Here is a 19,388-nt window from a genome sequence, read left to right on the forward strand (position 1 = left end):
GAAATTGAAATCAGTGAGGAAGTTATCTGCACGTCTAGACACCTAGAGAGCAGGAGTTATGCTCTATCTACAATTCCACTTGTCATTTCTTCATGTCTGAGCTGAGAAACTCCAAAATAATTGGATGAGAGAATCACAAACGCAAATCCATCCATCTGGATTGTTGACTTGATTTTGAGTTTTGTGTGCTCAGTTACTGACATATTCAATACCGCCAAGTGGATTTGTGCTGTCAAGAGCTGAAAGCATGACTAGGAGATTTGAATGTTTTAAATCTGTGCATTTTCTATCAGCATTGGCTTCTTTTTAACGTGTTGTTGACACGCATAAATGCTAATTTAGGATTTTCTTTCACTTCACAGTTTTACCCAGAAGTACCCACCAGTGAAATTCTTATCCGAGAAGGACAGAAAGAGGATTTTGGTAAGTTCTTCAGCATTCTCAAGTGTCCAAATCTGCCTTTTTTTTCAGGAATACAAGTACATCTGTTTGCTAAATATTTATATTGTCGCTCAGAATTTATTAAATTACAGGTATTCATAATAGCTAATTGCTGAATCATTGTTAATTTTCCCCCTTTTTAATAGATTGACTTTTTTTCTCCTCCATTTTAAATGTTATTAAATAAAATCTCCTGCATTTATGAGGTATCAGAATTAAGCATGACAAATTTGGCCACTTTAAAGTAAACACATTTATTTCAGAGGGTGTTTCTCAGTAGGCTGCATTGCTTGCAGATAATTGAGTGAAGCTGTCTTACAACAGGGAGTAAAAGCACGGCTCAGTTATTTTCTGATTTAGTGATTGACTCCCACAGTAGAGCCTTATTAAAATGTCCACAAATTTAAGTAAATAAAAATAATTTATGATTACTTAACTCAATAATGCTGGCTTGTAAAATGATCACGCAGTCTTTCCCCTGCTAGATCACCGGTGGGGCAGGATTCGTGGGCTCCCACCTCACTGATAAGCTGATGATGGATGGTCATGAGGTGACTGTGGTGGATAATTTCTTCACCGGCCGCAAGCGCAACGTAGAGCACTGGATTGGCCATGAGAACTTCGAGCTCATCAACCATGATGTGGTGGAGCCGCTCTATATTGAAGGTGATTGCCAAATATTCCAAAAATGCTAGAGCGAATCTCTATGCCAAGATTATTGAATCCAGTTTCTCATTCAGATCCCGTCAGAAGAGATCCGTTTTTTCTATTTTTAAAGCTGGTATCTTCAAGCTAGCAGAGTTCTGTCTGATATCTAAAACCAATTAAACTTAATACCAATATACAAATATAAATTGGTAGTTAACCAAATACCAAATTGGTTAACAAACCCCTACACTACCTGACAAAAGTCTTGTCGTTGATCCCAGTTGTAAGAGCAACAATAACTTGACTTATATTTGATCATTTAAAAAGTGGCAGTAGGTAGGCTTTTCTGATGAATCATCAATCACTGCATCCCAATCATCACAAATACCAAGATTCTCACAGAAATCAGTCAAGTTCATGCATGCGAGACATCTGCAGAGTGGATGGCAACATCAACAGCCTGAGGCATTAAAACATTTGTGCTTCCCCATACATTACAAACTACAGGAGAGGGCAAATTCTTCAGCAGGATAGCGCTCCTTCTCATGCATACCTTAAAAAAGGTCAAGGTGCTTCAGGATTGGCCAGCCCAGTCACCAGACATGAACATAATTGAGCATGTCTGGTAAGATGGAGGAGAAGGCTGAAGATGAATCCAAAGAATCTTGTTGAACTCTGGGAGTCCTGCAAGAACGCTTTCTTTGCCATTCCAGATGACTTGATTAATAAGTTATTTGAGTGAATAATAATTCTTTTTCCACTGCACCATAACTTTATGTTCTATAGAGCTTTTTCTTAGAACACAAAATTACCCATTATTCTTTGCGTGTATGTGTAAGGGGGATGCTAAGAATGTTGTCGCATACGGAAAGCTTTGAAACGATGGTTTTAATCTATTTTACTTGCTATTAATGTCTTTGAACTAATACTGCTGTTGATCAGCGCCACCTCCTGGACCGATCATTTAAAAAATACGATCTAAAGGGAAAGAAAAACAACATTTTGCGAGTCATTTACCATTACCATTACCGTCCTTTGTGCTGTTCTATGTGCCTTTTAAATGAAGCATCACCATCGCTAAAGTGAACATTTTTCTTTTTTTTTTTTTTCAAAATAAATACCCAACCCAAACAAATGTAAATCAGCAAAATGTTCGACACACACTTTGTTTGTACTGTCCCACTAACACATTGATTGAAAGACTGGCACAAAGTGAAAATAGTGGTATTTTGAAATGACAGAAAAACACATACCATGGTAAATAGTACACCATACAAAAAACTAAATGAAACATAAACGGCTCCTGATTAGAATCAACATGCAAATCAGCCAGCAGAGTGTCAGTAACGTACTTTTATTTTTTGAAAATTGCATGGCTTCGTTACATACCTGTTAAGTTTCAGGCCAGTTATATGGTTTGCTCTATAATGCAGTGATATATTGCGTGTGTGCATGCATTGAAGAGCTGCTGAGTACAGTATAACAGCTGACAGGTCGACAACAGTGATGTTGTATTTTAGCATCTGATCTGACGGCAGACACTGAATTAGGAGAACGTTTTTCTCGCATACTTGAACCGCATCTGACAGAAGTAAAACGACTTTAACACACACCTTTCAAAATCAAAGTTGTGGATAATAAAAACACTCCCTTAGCCACTCAAAACGGTATTGAAAACCATTTACTGATCAATATTAACCAGTTGTAAATGCTGCAAAAAGAAGTTCTTAGCATCCTACCGGAAGACGCTGGTCGCTGGTCCTCCATGCAGCTACGAAGAAAAAGGTTTATACTGTACATTACTTCTGTAAGTGACAAGACTTATGTCTTAGCAAAGTCAGACCTTACTGTCCTAATTAAATAATTAAGAATCAAGGCATGATCATATTTTATTTTGGTAAAATAAGCATAATCTAGGCCTTTCATATAAGCCACTTCTGATACCAAATGACTAGAAATCAAGTTATTATTTGTTGTTCCTAAAACTTGCATAAGCGACAAGACTTTTTTAGGTAGTGTGTGTATATATATATATATATATATATATATATATATATATATATATATAAAAAATATTATTATTATTATTATTATTATTATTTTATTTATTTTTTTCTAAGCTGTATTAAAATAATTGCCATTATTTATTATTGTTGTTGCAGTCGTATAAGAAATTCAAATCTGACTGATTTCTTTCCTGTCTATAAGCAAAATTGAAAGCTGTAGCTTGATAAATGTTTCTAATTCTGGGCTTTGAATGTCTGTTGTCATACAGCCAATAAATGTGAGTTACTAGACCACCTGCAAAGGTGCGTATCTCACTTTGCTAAGCAGAACAGCAAGCTGAATACTGATTATGTTGTTTTTGAAAGATGTGTCTGAAGTAATGCTGTTTTCTCTATCAGAAAGTTTTGTTTTTGTTAGCAGGAAGTTGCTAAGCAACAGAGGAATGCATATTTAGAGGCAAGGGAATAAGTAGTGGACACTGAAATGCCTGCGGTCAATTTGACCTCTATGGTAATTAATGGTAGAAATTCTCAGAACTCTTTTGGGTTTCTCATTTTAATAAAATGTTAGAAATATACATACATTTAGGAAAAGTCAGGTTGTTATAGTTTTATGTTTTTTTTTAACAAAAATAATTAAACCTTGGTAGTTAAAGCAATATTTTTGAATAATGTAAAATAAATAATGTAAAGGGATTGAGTCTCTTCAGAAAACTTTAAATCTCAGTTCATGAGGGTTTTTGTTTTTCGATCTTATGAACAGTTTGAATCGTCAATGTTCAGGGGGAATATGCTTTAAATAGAGGAACAGAAATCTCAAAGATTTGATCAAATAACTTGTAAAGATGAATGAATGGTTTGGAGGGACACAAGGATGATGAGAGATGGCAGAATTGTAACCATTCTTTAAATGAAAGACCTCTATCACCCTGAGAGTTTGGCAGATTAAGATAAAGAAGACTGGAAAGCAAGAGACGAAGTGATTAGTTGTTCAGACTTCATGCTTTTTTTCCCAGAACTTTGTTCAGACTTCATCTGTCCAGCACAAATCCAATAAATGTCATGTCATGTCAAGTGCAATGAAAAATTACTTCGTCACAGCAGTGTCATTTGAAGTAAAACAAACAAAACAAAAACAAAGTGGAGACATTCCTTAATGTTTGAAGAAAAATATCCTGAAATTGGATAGATTAGAACATTAGATGAAACAAAGAGCCAAACAAATAAATCTACATTAGATAAAACAAAAATCCCAATAACAAGAAATAATGGATAATAAAAATATAAAACATTGTTTATAAAAACATTAATTATAAAAAGAAGAGATGATAGAAAGATAACTATAACTGCATGAAAGTTAGAAAAAGTAGATTTGTAGCAAGTTAAATACAAAAATGTGAACACCAGAAACTGATAAATTCACTCAAACGCAATTCACAGAGGGATCAGGGCTGCTAGTGTCTATTAAATTCACTGGCTAATTGCAAGGTCTTTCTAGAAAGAAAGGGAGTGTTCTAAAGCAAATTGTTCTGGGAACTGCAATGACTCTTAAAGACAGAGGGAAATGATTTAAACTCATCTTACTTTTTGTAAGATTCTGAAGTTTTGAAAGTTCAAGAGGTGGAAAGAAGCAAAACCAAAAATCAGTAAAAGGAGGCAGCTTCCATAAATTTGATTTGGTTTAAGGACAGTGACTGTCATTAGACAACAATAGATGCAAGAATGAAGTAAAGACAAGTTTAGAGGAGCACAGTTCATTCTTTAAGTTTAGTTATTACCTGGGAGAGTCTTGGAGTAGAGCTGATGCTCCACCACATCGAGAGAGACCAGTTGAGGTGGCTCGGGCATATGTTTCTGATACCTACTTAGAGAGGTGTTCCGGGCTTGTCCCACTGGAAAAAGTCCCCGGGTGAAGACCCAGGACATGCTGGAGAGACTATAGCGTCTTTCACACAGTGATACCGATAAATATCCGGAAAATCTCCGGAACGATTTTACCAGTGTATTCAAAAAAGCGCTGCTTACACAGGCAAGGACGTTATGGAATTTTTCCGGAAAAGACCATTCACACATCCATTGCAAAATACCAGAAATTCTGACATCATTAACCAGAAATGACCTCTAAATGGCTGCGCTTGTATTTGTAAACATTTGACTACGTTACAAACTCTGTGGATGGAAAAGTATTATGAACAACTTCGATGAAAACGTATAGAGGAACACTTTTTCATGTCGAGATCCACATAATATGTGTGTGTGCTGGTGCTCACTGGCTGCTTCACGTGCACACGCGTCAACAATGGTTTATCATAAGCGTTTTATTGATAATATTTTACATAGTTGGCATTAAGAAGGAACATAGAAACGTTATCTGACTAACATCTAGCTGCTAAATGTGTCTGGAAAAAAATATTCAAAGGCTTTTATTTTCATAAACCGCGTTGATGTGAATGCGTCTGAATGTTCTGATTGGCTGAAGTAGACGTCTCACGTCAGCGCGTTCTAAGCGGGAACGCGCTCTTTTCGGTAATTTTCCTTCTGCATTCACACACAGTGCAGCATTCCGGCAAATTACCGGTAATGTTACAACTTCTCTTTCTGGTATTTTTAAATAGGGTCTGTTCACACATACAGACCTTTCCGAAAAATTGAAAGGTCTGCATGTGTGAAAGGGGCAATTGTCTCTTGGCTTCTCCGGGAACACCTTGAAGTAAGTTCGGGGTTCTCTTCTGAGACTGCTGCTCCCGCAACCCCGACAAACAATAGACGATGAGATGAGATCCTGGCTCATCCTTTCTCTATAATGGTGTTGGATAGTGATTTTTGTCTTAACTTCCAAAGGCACAAAACATGTTGTTAAACTAACCCATACGCCATCAGGATGTTAGGACGCAGATAGATGTGTTTTTGTATTCTTTTGTTTTTGTATTAGAATTCTATTGAATTGGGGCACCACGGTGGCGCAGTGGGTAGCACAATCGCCTCACAGCAAGAAGGTCACTGGTTTGAGCCCCAGCTGGCATTTTTGTGTGGAGTTTGCATGTTCTTCCCATGTTCGTGTGGGTTTCCCCCACAAGTCCAAAAATATGTGGCATAGGTTAATTGGGTAAGCTCAAATTGTCCGTGGTGTATTTGTGTGAATGTGTGTGTGTGTGGATGTTTCCCAATGGTGGGTTGGGGCTGGAAGGGCATATGCTGCGTAAAACATATGCTGGATAAATTGGCGGTTCATTCCACTGTGGCGACCCCACATTAATAAAGGGACTAAGATGAAAAGAAAATAAACGAATGAATGAATTCTATTGAATTTTAAACTCCAATCACTGATTCTGGTGGTGACCTAATATACGTTATGCGCATCTGACATGACGTGTCATATAATACTATACATACCATATAATATACAGTATAATAATTTATATTAACGCCAAGCCAACTAATTTTCTTGTTCATCATCGTCTTCTGTGGTAAACTTCTGTGGTAAACTATGCATATATTCCCAGACCCTTCGATACAAATTCATCTTACTTCATACATTTTATATATCATTTGCACATAACGTGCATTCGGCCACCAAAAACAAGACAATCTTCAGCATATGGGTTAAGTTGGTGACAGATTTAGGGGTTGTTCCTGAAAGAGATACAGCTATGTCCAGAACTTAACGAGAATTACATTAATTGTATGATTGTGTATCTATGCCTTCCCCTCACAGTAATGTAAAACAGTAATTAAAGGGAAAATTATTTTTATTATTTGTTAAATTACCCATTAAATTGTATTTTATTACCGTCTACCCCTACCCCAACCTTAAGTCTACCTCTCTCAGTAATTAAAAAAATATTAATTATTGTTGCACAGTGTCACACAAGTTATGCTGTTTAATGTAGACCTAAACATTCTCGGATTTATGCGCCAAAATAAAAGTTTTATCCAACAGCCAGGGTAAAATTTTTAACTGTGACTGTTCTTCCGACAGAAAGATTTTTTACACTGAGCATTGCTTGAGGGTCAGCAAATTATGGGGTAATTTTCATTTTTGGGTGAACCATTCCCTTAATGGTGGGTTCCAGAGCAGATTTTTTGTGGCTACTGGCTGACAGTGGAAACAGTATGATTTTGCCTTTGCTGATGGAGGTCTGAGGATTTTGGTCCTGACCTGACAGTGTAAAAGCGGCTAGTAGGCTATCTGTTTGCGCCTCTTTGTCAGGTAGCATCTCACCTTCCAGGAGAGGTGACAGGATGGCTTGTCGAAAACAATTCCTGCTATGTCTGTAATGGAAAATCTCAGCTGCTGGCTTCAACCCCTGCTGAGTACGGGTGACACACTCAACTGTGAGATTAGCCACATTTACAGAAGGGGCCCGTTAAATTACAGTCGAAATTGCCTGATTTCTTTTCCATTCAATGTACCACAGTTATTCACAAGCAATCTAGTATTTATATTGAAAACTATGCACGTCAAAATATCATTACAACTCTATGATGTCACTTGCTGGAAACACTATGTAAACAGAAGCGTTATTCAGTGTGTGTCCAGATTTACAGCATTAGAGCAGATCATCACAATTTTTAGCTGTCAGCTCAAAACAGCATGGAGTAACAGCATCACATTTGCCAGTATTTGCTGGATTTCTTGTGTTGTTTTGCAGTGAATACAGCGGAGAAAATAAGTAATGATCCCGTCTTCTCAGAAAACATATTTCTAAAGGTGCTGTTGACGTTAACTTTTCACCAGATGTGGTAGCAACCAAAGAAATCTAAATATGCAAAAAAAAAAAAATCTAATTAGTTTACAAATGAAGTACAAATCAAAGTATTGAACACATGAAGAAAGGATGGTGTAGGAAGGCAGTGAAAGCCCAGACAGCAGCTGAAATCTCTCAGTAGTTCTTCAGCAACCCAATGATCCAAAACAGAGCCATTGAAGCTCTAAATGCTTTCAGAGAAATAAAATTAAGCTGTAGAATGGCCCAACCAATCACCTGAGTTGAATTCAATATAAAATACAGATATAAAATGTATCCAATATAAAAGATCAGATTTAATGGACGAGACCCACAGAACCATCAACATTTTTACACTACCTATTAACAATATAAAGCCTACTACGCCAAATGAATTGATACATAAATGACTCTAAATGATCAAAACTAACAGTGCTTAGTGATCAATACAACAGACATAGCCTTGTTCAAATAGACTGTGACTGAAAGTGCATTGTAATAATGACACATCTAAAGCAAGTCACACCACTGTGTAGTTTTTCTGACAACTTAATGTACACAAACACACCAAATAAGCGCTGTCTATATGTAAATATAATGTTATTTAATATAAAACAATACAGATGGCATGAGAGGAATTTGAACAGTTTCTGGCCAAAGGATATAAAGGATATTAAAAAAAAATCCCATCCTTCTCTAAATTTTGTACCATTGTACCATTTGTTTATTTTTTTCAGTTGAATTCAGTGATCACAGGACTGTTAAATTCTGGCTAAATTTTGCCTGTTTTTATATTCATTATAAGTCATGCAAATTCAGCTTCTTAGTCAGCAAATGTCAGGGAATTCGATCCTTGATGGCTTTTACAGTAAAGTTAAGGATGCACTGGAAAGATTGTCACAAACTTTTTAAATACTATGTTTCAACGTTTATTTGTAAAAATCATCAGACAGACATACTAGCTCTATTTTAATGATCTAGGTGCAATGTCTAAAGTGCATAGAGCAAAAGCATTAAGGACATGTCTAAATCCACCTTTGCTGTTTTTAATGATGAAAAAATAAACTGCACCCTGGCACATGGTCTAACATGATTGTGCTTATTCTCTTAACGAGTTATTGGTGTGGTTTAAGTGTAGTGTGCATTAAACCAATCAGAGTCACATCTCACATTCCCTTTAAGAGTCAGTTGCGTCACGCCAGGGCACATTTGCTATTTACATGGCGGACTTTGTAAGTGGAAAAACTGAATGCTTTACTAGAGAGGAAACAGAGTTAAATAGACCATCTGCAGTGCTAGGATAAAGAATGAGCCTCCTCCATTTAGCCTCTTTACTTTTACTCTTTACTCCTTTACGTTTGAGGATAAGGAAACTGTGTTGTATGTACTCCACTGAAGACATCCTTTAGCCTACATATTTAATTTCGTTAGTTAAACACAAAGATTTGTTTCAAAACTATTTCTAAATTCATTTCTAATTTCCATCAAACGAATAAATGAACGATAATTAACAAAGTGTGGTCAAAAAAAGAGTTATCCAAACACATGTCCTATTCTTATAAAGGTGGACAAATCTAAACTTGTTTTTATTAAAACAAATAAATATGCATGTAATAAATAATACTGCTAATAATAATAATTTACAAATGCATATTGTCATAAACTAAAAAAGCCCCCCCCCCCCCCTCCCCCGAGATGAAGGCAGGGAGGTAGGGGTTTTTATATTTATGTAGAAAATAATAATTTTTGTAAAATTTTAATCCTTTATTTTTTTTGCTGTACATCTTGTGCGTATTAAGCTATTTGTAAACATTTGGACCCATGAGTCCACAAAGGGGTGCAAATGGATTTGCTATTTAAACAACGTAGCGCAAAAACGTGAAATTATGTTGCGCTGGTCTGAAAATAGCAACAAATTGCACCAAACACATCTTTCGCCTTATTGCGCTGGGTGTATCATAGGGCCCAAAGACTTACCAATAGCATTGATTTATAAGAAAACATGTTTAAATGTACAGTTAATGTGAGGTTTCTGCTCAGCAGCAACATGGTCAACAGTTTAGCAAACTAAACATATAGTGTAGTTTTTAAGATTCACAAATTAAAAACTTTCATTAAGATGTTGACATTTATACCAAGTAACACAACACATTTGACATTTAAACTAGTAACTAAGGAAATGAATGTCTATATTGTGAACTTTTGGATTTAGATATGGCATTTAGGCTGAGATGTTAATAGCAATCTCTAATAGCAATAATAGTATACATTTTCAAGGTGTTTGTGGGACACTGAAAATGCTAAATAGATGTCACACTGTATTTAGTATAATAAATTCAGTCAAATTACTGTCACGTAAAGGTCAGTTAGTAAATAGTCTGTCAGTAGTCACTTTGGATCTAATCTCAGCCTACTGAGAGCATGTCTGGCTGCTTCCATGATTCAGGATGAACAGCTTTTTCAAAATCAGTTCTTCTGAGGATAAAAACTTGGAGTGTTTGCCGCGGAAACTGTGCAAGAGCTTCAAATGTTTAGCTTGAGGCACTTAAGCCTGGAACTCAAATAACACAATTGTCCTCAGGCACTTTTTGTGGATTTAGCTGTTTTTATTTGTGATGCTGATTCTTATTTCTTCTGTAGGGATAGACGTTTTGAGACTGATTGATTATCTGTCGGTGGCTTTTGAGTTGCCTCATTTTGGTCGATCTAGGGTTGGAATGACTAAACACTAAGTGTAAAATTCTATTTTCTTTTTAGTGTTTCGTCAATCCAAGCCGAGATCTACCAAAATGAGTCAACTCAAAAGCCACTGATAATCAGTCAGTATACGGTCAATATTTTTTTGATTCCAAATGAACATCGACAGTGTATTAAACAGGTGGCCATATTTGGTTCATTTACCAGCAGGTTCTTGGCCTAAAAAAGTTTGAAGACTCCTAGAGTGGACCTTAAGATTTTTGTTCCTCTTTGCCAACTAAATCATAGCACCAGCATGTCCCAGCTTTTTGATTTTTAATTCCTTTTCAGCCTCAGTCAGCTACTCATTTGACTCATCTCCTTCCTCGGCTCTTTTTAATTGATCTCTTCATATCAATGCATCTAGGTTGTGCAGCATGAATGAGAACTTGGCAGTTTATTCTGTTTGTTCCGCATCAATTATATTGACTTTCCTTTGCTTTGTCTGTGTGTTTGAAATCCTCTTTTTTTTACCGATACTCATCTTTCTGCATGTTGGCCTGATGAGAATTTTGATATTGTTGAACATGCTCTTTCTAGCTTATATTTGTATGTTTACCAAATAATTTTTTAAGCAGTACGAGAGACAAAAAGCTTAAATATAAGTCGCATTGCTCAAGTTTGTTTGGAAGAACACAATTTGCTAACATTGGTTTCTAATTATATATTCATAGTCTTGACTGTCTTTAGCCATAATACCCCCTCAGAACAATCATTTGCATTAAGAAGACAGCTCATTTGGTTGGGCATATGAATGGGCAGATGGTTGTCATGTATTTAGGCTGTTGCTTTGGATTAGCTTCATGGAAAATTCAGTATCTGTAATCTATGATCAGTTGGGTGATGTTTACATTGGTTTAAATAAAAATGTGTGTGTTTTCTTTCTGCCCAATCTGTTCTCGGACAAGTGGGATGGGGAAAGAGCCCAGTAAACAGTTCATTTCTCACTTTAACTCTTTTTGTTCTCTTCTTTTTTCAGTTGACCAGATATATCATTTGGCCTCGCCTGCATCGCCACCAAATTACATGTACAATCCAATCAAGACACTAAAAACAAATACTATTGGTACTCTCAACATGCTAGGTAAGTATCACCCAAGAATGCACATTCTTTTTTCATTTACTTACCCTCAACTTCAGAACACAAATTGAGTGTAAAGAAGTCAATGAAAAGTGCAGATAAAGTGTCATGGTTTGATGATGTTTTCTGCAGTGTGACTTTGAGTTTTTTACAGTTACATGAGAGAGCGGATGCAAATATTGATTAAATATTCCATTGTCAACATATTGTTTCTTCCCTGTGTTCATCACTCAATCAGCCAGTAATTTTCAGGCAGGATGATGAGTTTTGTGTACTGCATCTGAAAACATTGATATCAGGAAATTTCATGAAATGACAGCCCAGAGTCCTGAACTTAACCTTATTGAAATCTGATGTAAAATTCATGATGACAAAGTTATGGCTAAGAAACACACTAAAATCAGTTCTCTGCTGTGATGTTGGTCCGTTACAGTCACTTTCATAGTTCAGAGTGAGAGACTGGTAATGTCCTGTAATGTTAATTAGAAAGATCACATTATTTCTTATAAGAAAAGAAAAAAAGGAAGTCTTTGTAAATAGTATTAATCTATTTATTCTGAAACTGCATAGCAGATGTCAACTATTGGGCTAAAAGATGTTTAAAATATGACCAAATGTTTATGAACAAAATCCAACATAGTACATCCCTGATAAACATTTTTTTATTAAAATCTATTAGTAATTCCACTGGATGCTGTCTTGGAGTGGTTACTATTGCCATCCACCATTTGATTTGAAAAACTATGGAATGATCAGGAAAGACACTTTCATCATCTTGGATATCGCACAAAAATTGAGCTCCATGTTATCTTGTTTCTGAAAGTAAAGGAAGAAAATTAAGTTTGTATGTTGTATGTCCTTTGTTTTGATATTTTAGTTTTATTTTGTCACATGCTTTTCAAATTACTGAGCCTAATTGTGTAATTGAATTAATTAGGTCTGAGATTTTACCTCAGGATATATCACTGATAAGCATGCAAGATGTGGTGTTAACAATCTTTAATTACAGTATGTTTGAAGAGTATCAGCTAAACTGAACTTTTAACTGATTTGGAGCAATGTTTAAGCTGACACACAAACTAACAAGGCTATCAAGTACTCAGAAAATTACACCGCATGTGAAAAGACAGTTTAGTTCAGTTTGATATTTCACCTGTCATTTTTGAAAAGGTTAGACTGTTTCCACTGTGCATTTTTTGCGCACTCTTCAATGTCCATTGTCTGCAAGAAGCAGTTGCAAATGTACAATCTTCTTCTTCTTCTTCTTCTTCTTCTTACTGAGTTATCATTTCTCTGGCGACATGAAATTATTTATGTTCTTTCTCATGCCTGCAATTACATATAATTGCTTTTTCGGGTTATTATTAATGCCATATGGAATCTGTTCCACAAAATTGCAGTTCCACAAAATTGCAAAATTGCTGTCATTCATAAAATTCTTGTGTGTTTAGTAAAATATATTGATTTTGCATTAGGCTTCCAAGTTGGAATGAACTACTAAAGTGTACTCAGAAATAAACTATAAGAAGTATGTATACGATACATATTGACTGCTGTTTTCAGCGGCAGATTATGTTCCTTTTTAATACAGAATAATTATGGGAAAATGTTATTGATTAATAAATACTTTTGTTTGTTTCACAATGGTATGTTATCATCCACCTTAGTGTGCGGTTTGCAAGCAACTACATTTTGACATTTGTAAAACATTATCTGCTCTATAAGTAATTTTTTTTTTACAAAATTATAAACTGTTTAACACTTTTTACCTCTTAAGCTCACCTGGTACAGCAATCTCATTCCACAGTTAATTTAGTATAACCAATTAAACAGTGAGTTTTGCGCACTGCAAAATAGTAGAAACCGTTCCTTTAACTGAAAACATTGATATCAGGAAATTTCATGAAATGGCAGCCCAGAGTCCTGATCCTAACCTGATTGAAATCTGATGTAAAATCCTTGATGACAAAGTTATGGCTAAGAAACTCACTAAAATCAGTTCATGTATGATATGTATACGTTTTCCACCTCACCTGATTTATATCACCGCATTACCTTGTTAAACTGATAATTCAAATATTGACAGAACGCTTCAATTTTATTACTTACAAATTAGCACACACAGAAATAAAGCAACGTTTACATATCGTACTCATTAAATGCCTTACTCACGTGTAATCTGTAGGACAGTGCAATGGGTTTGCGGTGCGTCTTTTTGGCTCAGTACCATGTCTTCGATAGTGGTGATATTTTCAGGACGGGCAGTGCATGAACGACCACTCCCTACCATCACAAGATATAGTGATTCAGTGCCATAAATTTTCGCCAGCAAGTAATCCAGTCCACTTTTTGTCCAGTTTTTAGTCAGAAATTTGTGAAGAAAACAGGAAGCACTGTAGCCTTTCAGTTCTTGTAAACCTTTAATCAAACTCGTCTTCATTTAAAAACACCATTTTTCTTGTGCCTTATGCAGCTAAAAATAAGTATGTTATTGTTACGTCATCGCCAAGGAAAGTAAATAAAAGGATTATTCTAATGCACAGATCGCACTGTTATTCCTATAAAAAAATTTAGCCTTTTTTTTTTTTTTTTTTAGCAAACTTTCAGGAAACTTGTATCAAATCCCATGGCCATAGTGTGCAGTTAATGAATTATATTGTGCATTTTTGTAGCAGAATGGCTACCTGAATAGTTTTTTTTTTCCCAGAAAGTCAAACCACTCAATCATAATAATGAGAATTTAACACCTCAATTCAAGCATTAAGCTGTGAAAGCAGTGCATTGTTGCACATTATTTTCTTTCTCAGCTGATACACTGATATGGATGTCTTTACTTTTTACGCTGCAGTCTTTTTCTGATTGATGTCTGTTTGGTTGTTTGTGACTCACCCAATAGGAGTCATATTGATTGATGACTCAGTCTCTATCTGGTTAGATACAATTTTACAACTGATTTGCTCATCTTTCTCTCTGTCCACAGGATTGGCCAAGCGGGTTGGAGCTCGCCTGCTCCTTGCCTCCACGTCAGAAGTGTACGGAGGTATGCTTACCAATATCTCTATTCATATGTTTGTTTATTTATTGTTGTCAATATGACACTAAATATGTACATATTTATTGTATAGACCAGCTATCTTTCTTAACATGCTTAATTGTGTTCTAAATGGCACTGTGTACTTAACTATCTAGTAAATGAACTTCAAAAGGTTAATTTGTCATCAATCAATGGTGTCTGGGAGCCCTGTCCCCTCCACTATTTAATTAATGCTACCAGTTTTTTTTTATTCTGTTTGTGTTTTTGCGGTTTCACAAAAATGTAGGCTGAAGCATGTATTTCCAATGAGCCTGTATTGGTTTCATCAGATATTTCTAGCCAGGTTGTCTTAGCATTATAGTTACTGGCTGTAACACTCCGAATTGAATTCAAAGGCTAGAAAAGAAAGGTATGGTTTGCTTTAGAGTGCATGAGACTGTTATCGACAAACTCTTTGCATTTTCTTTTAGAATCTGAATTGTGGACAAAGGGATGTAGTTGAAACTGCTTTTAGGACCACAGGAGAAATAAATTATCCCGAAAGAAATTGAAATGTAATGGCCATGAAATAAGTCTGTTTGAAGAACAGAACCAGAAGACCCAACATGACCTCTTTATTCCACACCTGCAGACGCCTTTTGCCAATATCAAAATGCGTTTGTAAACATCCAGTTATTATTTACACTGATTACGAAACCGGCAACTATAATACTACTATGGCTACTATAATGAAGAAAATCCGCTCTAACTGTAAAACTAAATAAATTGCTAAATACTCGACACATGAAAGTGTAAAGTCTGTAGCCCACAACTGCCTTAAATGGAAAGTCATTGCGTATCATATTAAACAAACCATTTCCTATGGATTTTATGTAATTTTGCTTACTTGGATAATTGAATATTAATCAGATGATGTCATTGCGCTGCTGTGCCGTCAGCCAATCGTTGCATTGCTGATAATGAACGCAGAACGCAGCAGCACGCAGAACGCAGCAGCACGAGTCGTCTTTGATGAACCAAAAAGAGCACATGTCACTCCGCTACTCACCCGTTTGCACTGGCTGCCAGTTGCTGCTCGCATCAAATTCAAAGCTCTAATGTTTGCTTACAAAGCAACCTCTGGCTTTGCTCCTTCTTATCTGCTCTCACTTCTGCAGATTTATGTGCCCACCAGAAACTTGCGTTCTGTGAATGAGCGTCGCCTCATGGTTCCATCCCTAAGAGGGAAGAAATCACTTTCCCAAACTCTCGCATTCAATCTGCCCAGTTGGTGGAATGAACTCCCTAACTACATCAGAACAGCAGAGTCACTTGCTGTCTTCAAGAAACGACTAAAAACTATTTAGTCTCCACTTTCCTTCCTAATCTGTAACTGCCTCTCTGGCTATACCACTAACTGTATTCTCTCAAAATAAAAAAATAAATAAAATAAAAAAACCTTGCATTACTAATGCTTTGCTTCTTAGACTTTACACACCTGAAACTTGTCTATAGCACTTATTCACTGTTGCTCTTATAGTTGTGTAAATTGCTTCCTTGTCCTCATTTGTAAGTCGCTTTGGATAAAAGCGTCTGCTAAATGACTAAATGCAAATGTAAATGTAAAAGATCCAGAATCTGCCTAATCATCATAGATCATTTAAGCAAGGTACGAAGAACGGACCCCTGATCTCTTTATGTTTCAAAACACCGATTTCTTCACAACACATATAAAATACATTAAAAAACCCTTACAAATACCTTGGGAATGGTATAACAGATTTTATTTTTGCGGTTTTGATACCATGACTTTTTCAAACAAGGATAAACCTTGGAACAGTTATCGTCCCTTTCCTAAATGCAGTCGTTCTTATGTAGTTTTAATGGTTGGATAATCAACTCATTTGGGATACATGAATGAACACAGATCGTTATTATTCCACAGAGAAATATACATACTGTTAATTAGTTATGTGCAGTTAGCCGTTTGTTTGTTTTTTGTTTTTTAGCCTTTTAGCCTTTTTATTTGTAGGTTTTAAGTTTGTGATTACCATTCATTAGATGCAAGAAATGAGACTTTTGTCACGATAAAGTGACAAACTGTCTGGCTATTGATTGCCTTCAAATAGGATACAATCTACTATTCTTTATGACAATTGCTTTAAAGAGCCCCTATTATTGTTTTTTGAAAACATCCAGCTGAGGTTTAAATCTGAAAGTGCGGCATGTTTAAAACTATTGACTCAGAGTCAAATATATGAATTGCGTTGGGTTCAGATCTTTTGCTTGAACGCGTCAATATTTCTCAACTCGCGATCATCTGCTGTTTGACTTTGCTATGGCCACGATCAGCTGTTCCTACACACGTGTGGCATGGTCAGTTTTCAGAATAGTTCAACCTTGCCACTGTGTGGATTAATACTGAATGTGTGTCGCTGTTATTTTTTGGGGTTAGCATTAAGAGTAGAGTAATATGCTGGTGTTTAACTGCATTGCTTTAATGCATTCCTGCATTGGACTCTTACATACTCTGTGAGCTACTTTATAGCCGTGGTGGGCATTTCTCTCTGTCTCACACTGAACCAATCATAGCAGACTGGGTAATCGGACCAGTTACAGCGGATTACCCTCATGCAAAGGATTGGTTTGGGAACAAAAGAATCGCTGAACAAATCAGATGGGAGTTGTTGGGATAATTAAGTAAAAATAAAAGCATATTATAAGACAATGAATGTCTTTTGACCTTGCATGCATATCAGTCTGTTGTTGGAGACCCCCAAAACCAAAATATGTAAAATAGGGGCTCTTTAAAGCCAAGTCGTCTATTTCTAAATCGCTTTTTACAATACCGAATATGTCAAAGCTGCTTTATGCAGATACAGAGATGCTTTACAGAGTTGCATTAAGCAGTTCCACAGAAATTAAGGTTTTTTTTAGTAAGTTAGTTCGTTAGTCGGTTCAATGATTATTCAATTCAGTTCAATACAAATGTCAAATATTGAAGGATGTGATTCAGTTGTAATGTAGTTCTCCTGACCTTTTCTGAAGTTCTTCTCCTGAAGTTTTAAAGGACGCCTCTTTTTAATTTGCATAAAATCAATCATGCTCTAATTCTAGGTTTTGTCCCATTCTCGAGTTTCTATGTTCTTAATAAGCCAAGAACAATAAAATGCATTGAAAAGAAAAACTCCTTTACACTGAAGAGCAGTCTATTTGCGAACATAAATGAATGCAAGAACATACGTCAGCCCGTATGTAAACCCTCAGCCATACTTGTGTTTTTAGTGCTGTTAATGGATTTATGTAACTTGAATGTTTTTAATACCCAGTTATTACCTTTCAGTTTGCACTGAACACATTTGTTTGCATTATATAATTTCTGCCAGGTTTATTTTAGATTGTTGCAGCACTTGTTTTTTTGTTTTGTTTTGTTTTGTTTAGTTGTACTTTACAGACATGTCCAAAGGTGTTCATTACCCATCTCTATTATGGCTCACAGCACTGTTATCACTGGGTTTCTGCCAAAGCTTTACATTGTGCCCAGTTATTATTTACCCTGATTATGGATTTGATCTTTGCCCATCATGCTTTGAAATTCAGCATTTGTAAAATCTCCTCAGTGAGCCTTGTTTACACTACTCTAGTCTACCAGTATCAGCAAGCTCTGTCTCTCTCCACACGAATGAAAGTAACTATAACTGTAAAATGTTAATAATTGTTCTAGTTCAGAATAGAAAAGTCCAGACAAACTGAATTAAACTAAATATGCAACACAAAAGTACAAACACTTGTTTTGTTTCTGAGTTGAATGCCATTGATACTGAACATATAATGTTTTTTAATCATACCATGATCATCACTATAGAATCAAGCAGACCGCATTACTTATCACCATATAATCACTATATGGTTTAAATAATATTATCCATGGTTTCCGCTACATTCATTCTTCCATAGCGGGGCACCACACCAAAATTCATTCCCGCCACGGCTGCATTGCAGATTCTCATTTAAAACATTTAGTCATTGCTTTTTTACATTTTTATAGCGTGTTATAGTTGCACAAAAACTTACTAAAAGGTAAGTGAATTATAATAGAGTGAACTTTTCTGTAATCGTAGTGCTGTGCAATATTTTTTTAACATAATCTACAAGTTAATTATCAACAACACCTGCCACAAAAAAATGAAGTCTTTGCTTTGAAGACAATACATCTAGATTAGGAAATCGATAAAGACATTCACTTTTCCATGCTGTGAGACCCAAAAGACACCTTTCCACTGCATGGCACGGTACTGTTTGTACATCACAGTTTAGTACTAACTAAAAGGGGTGGGATTATTGCTAGGGGTCTACCACCATTACTACCGTGACTTCCTGATAAACGTTTTAACTCTATTGTATTTCTTTTTCTTTCTAACCTCTTTGCACCGCCTATGGTGGAAATCAGGAATTTACATAACCACAATTTCATGTTACTCAAATTTTGTTCTCTCATAAATTCAGCCACATACAAGGACTGAATGATGCACAGTGTGGAAGTACGCTCAGAAATAGCACCGCTCTGTACAGCCATCATATCTAATGGACTGTTTCAGAGCATTCACCACATGCATTAGTTTGACATGGTCTAGGTGACTTTGACAGTAGTAATTTTTAAAAGGCACTGCAAGGGAAAAAAGTAAAAGAGGACTGTGAAACTTTTGACTGTATGTCAATTGTTGGTGAACATTTTC

The 19,388-nt window shown here is 35.9% G+C and overlaps 1 protein-coding gene across 1 annotated transcript in view; it reads left to right on the plus strand.

Moving 5' to 3' along the window:
- The window catches only part of uxs1 (UDP-glucuronate decarboxylase 1), a 109,351-nt gene that overhangs the window by 43,853 nt on the left and 46,110 nt on the right, over positions 1 to 19,388 (plus strand). The window contains exons 5-8 of the mRNA XM_056465041.1: positions 363 to 423; positions 927 to 1,107; positions 11,538 to 11,642; positions 14,620 to 14,679. Of these exons, the coding sequence (XP_056321016.1) occupies positions 363 to 423; positions 927 to 1,107; positions 11,538 to 11,642; positions 14,620 to 14,679 (407 nt within the window). The remainder of the gene's footprint in view (positions 1 to 362; positions 424 to 926; positions 1,108 to 11,537; positions 11,643 to 14,619; positions 14,680 to 19,388) is intronic.

The sequence above is a fragment of the Danio aesculapii genome, chromosome 9 (genome assembly GCF_903798145.1).
Source record: "Danio aesculapii chromosome 9, fDanAes4.1, whole genome shotgun sequence".
Classification (NCBI taxonomy): Eukaryota; Metazoa; Chordata; class Actinopteri; order Cypriniformes; family Danionidae; genus Danio; species Danio aesculapii.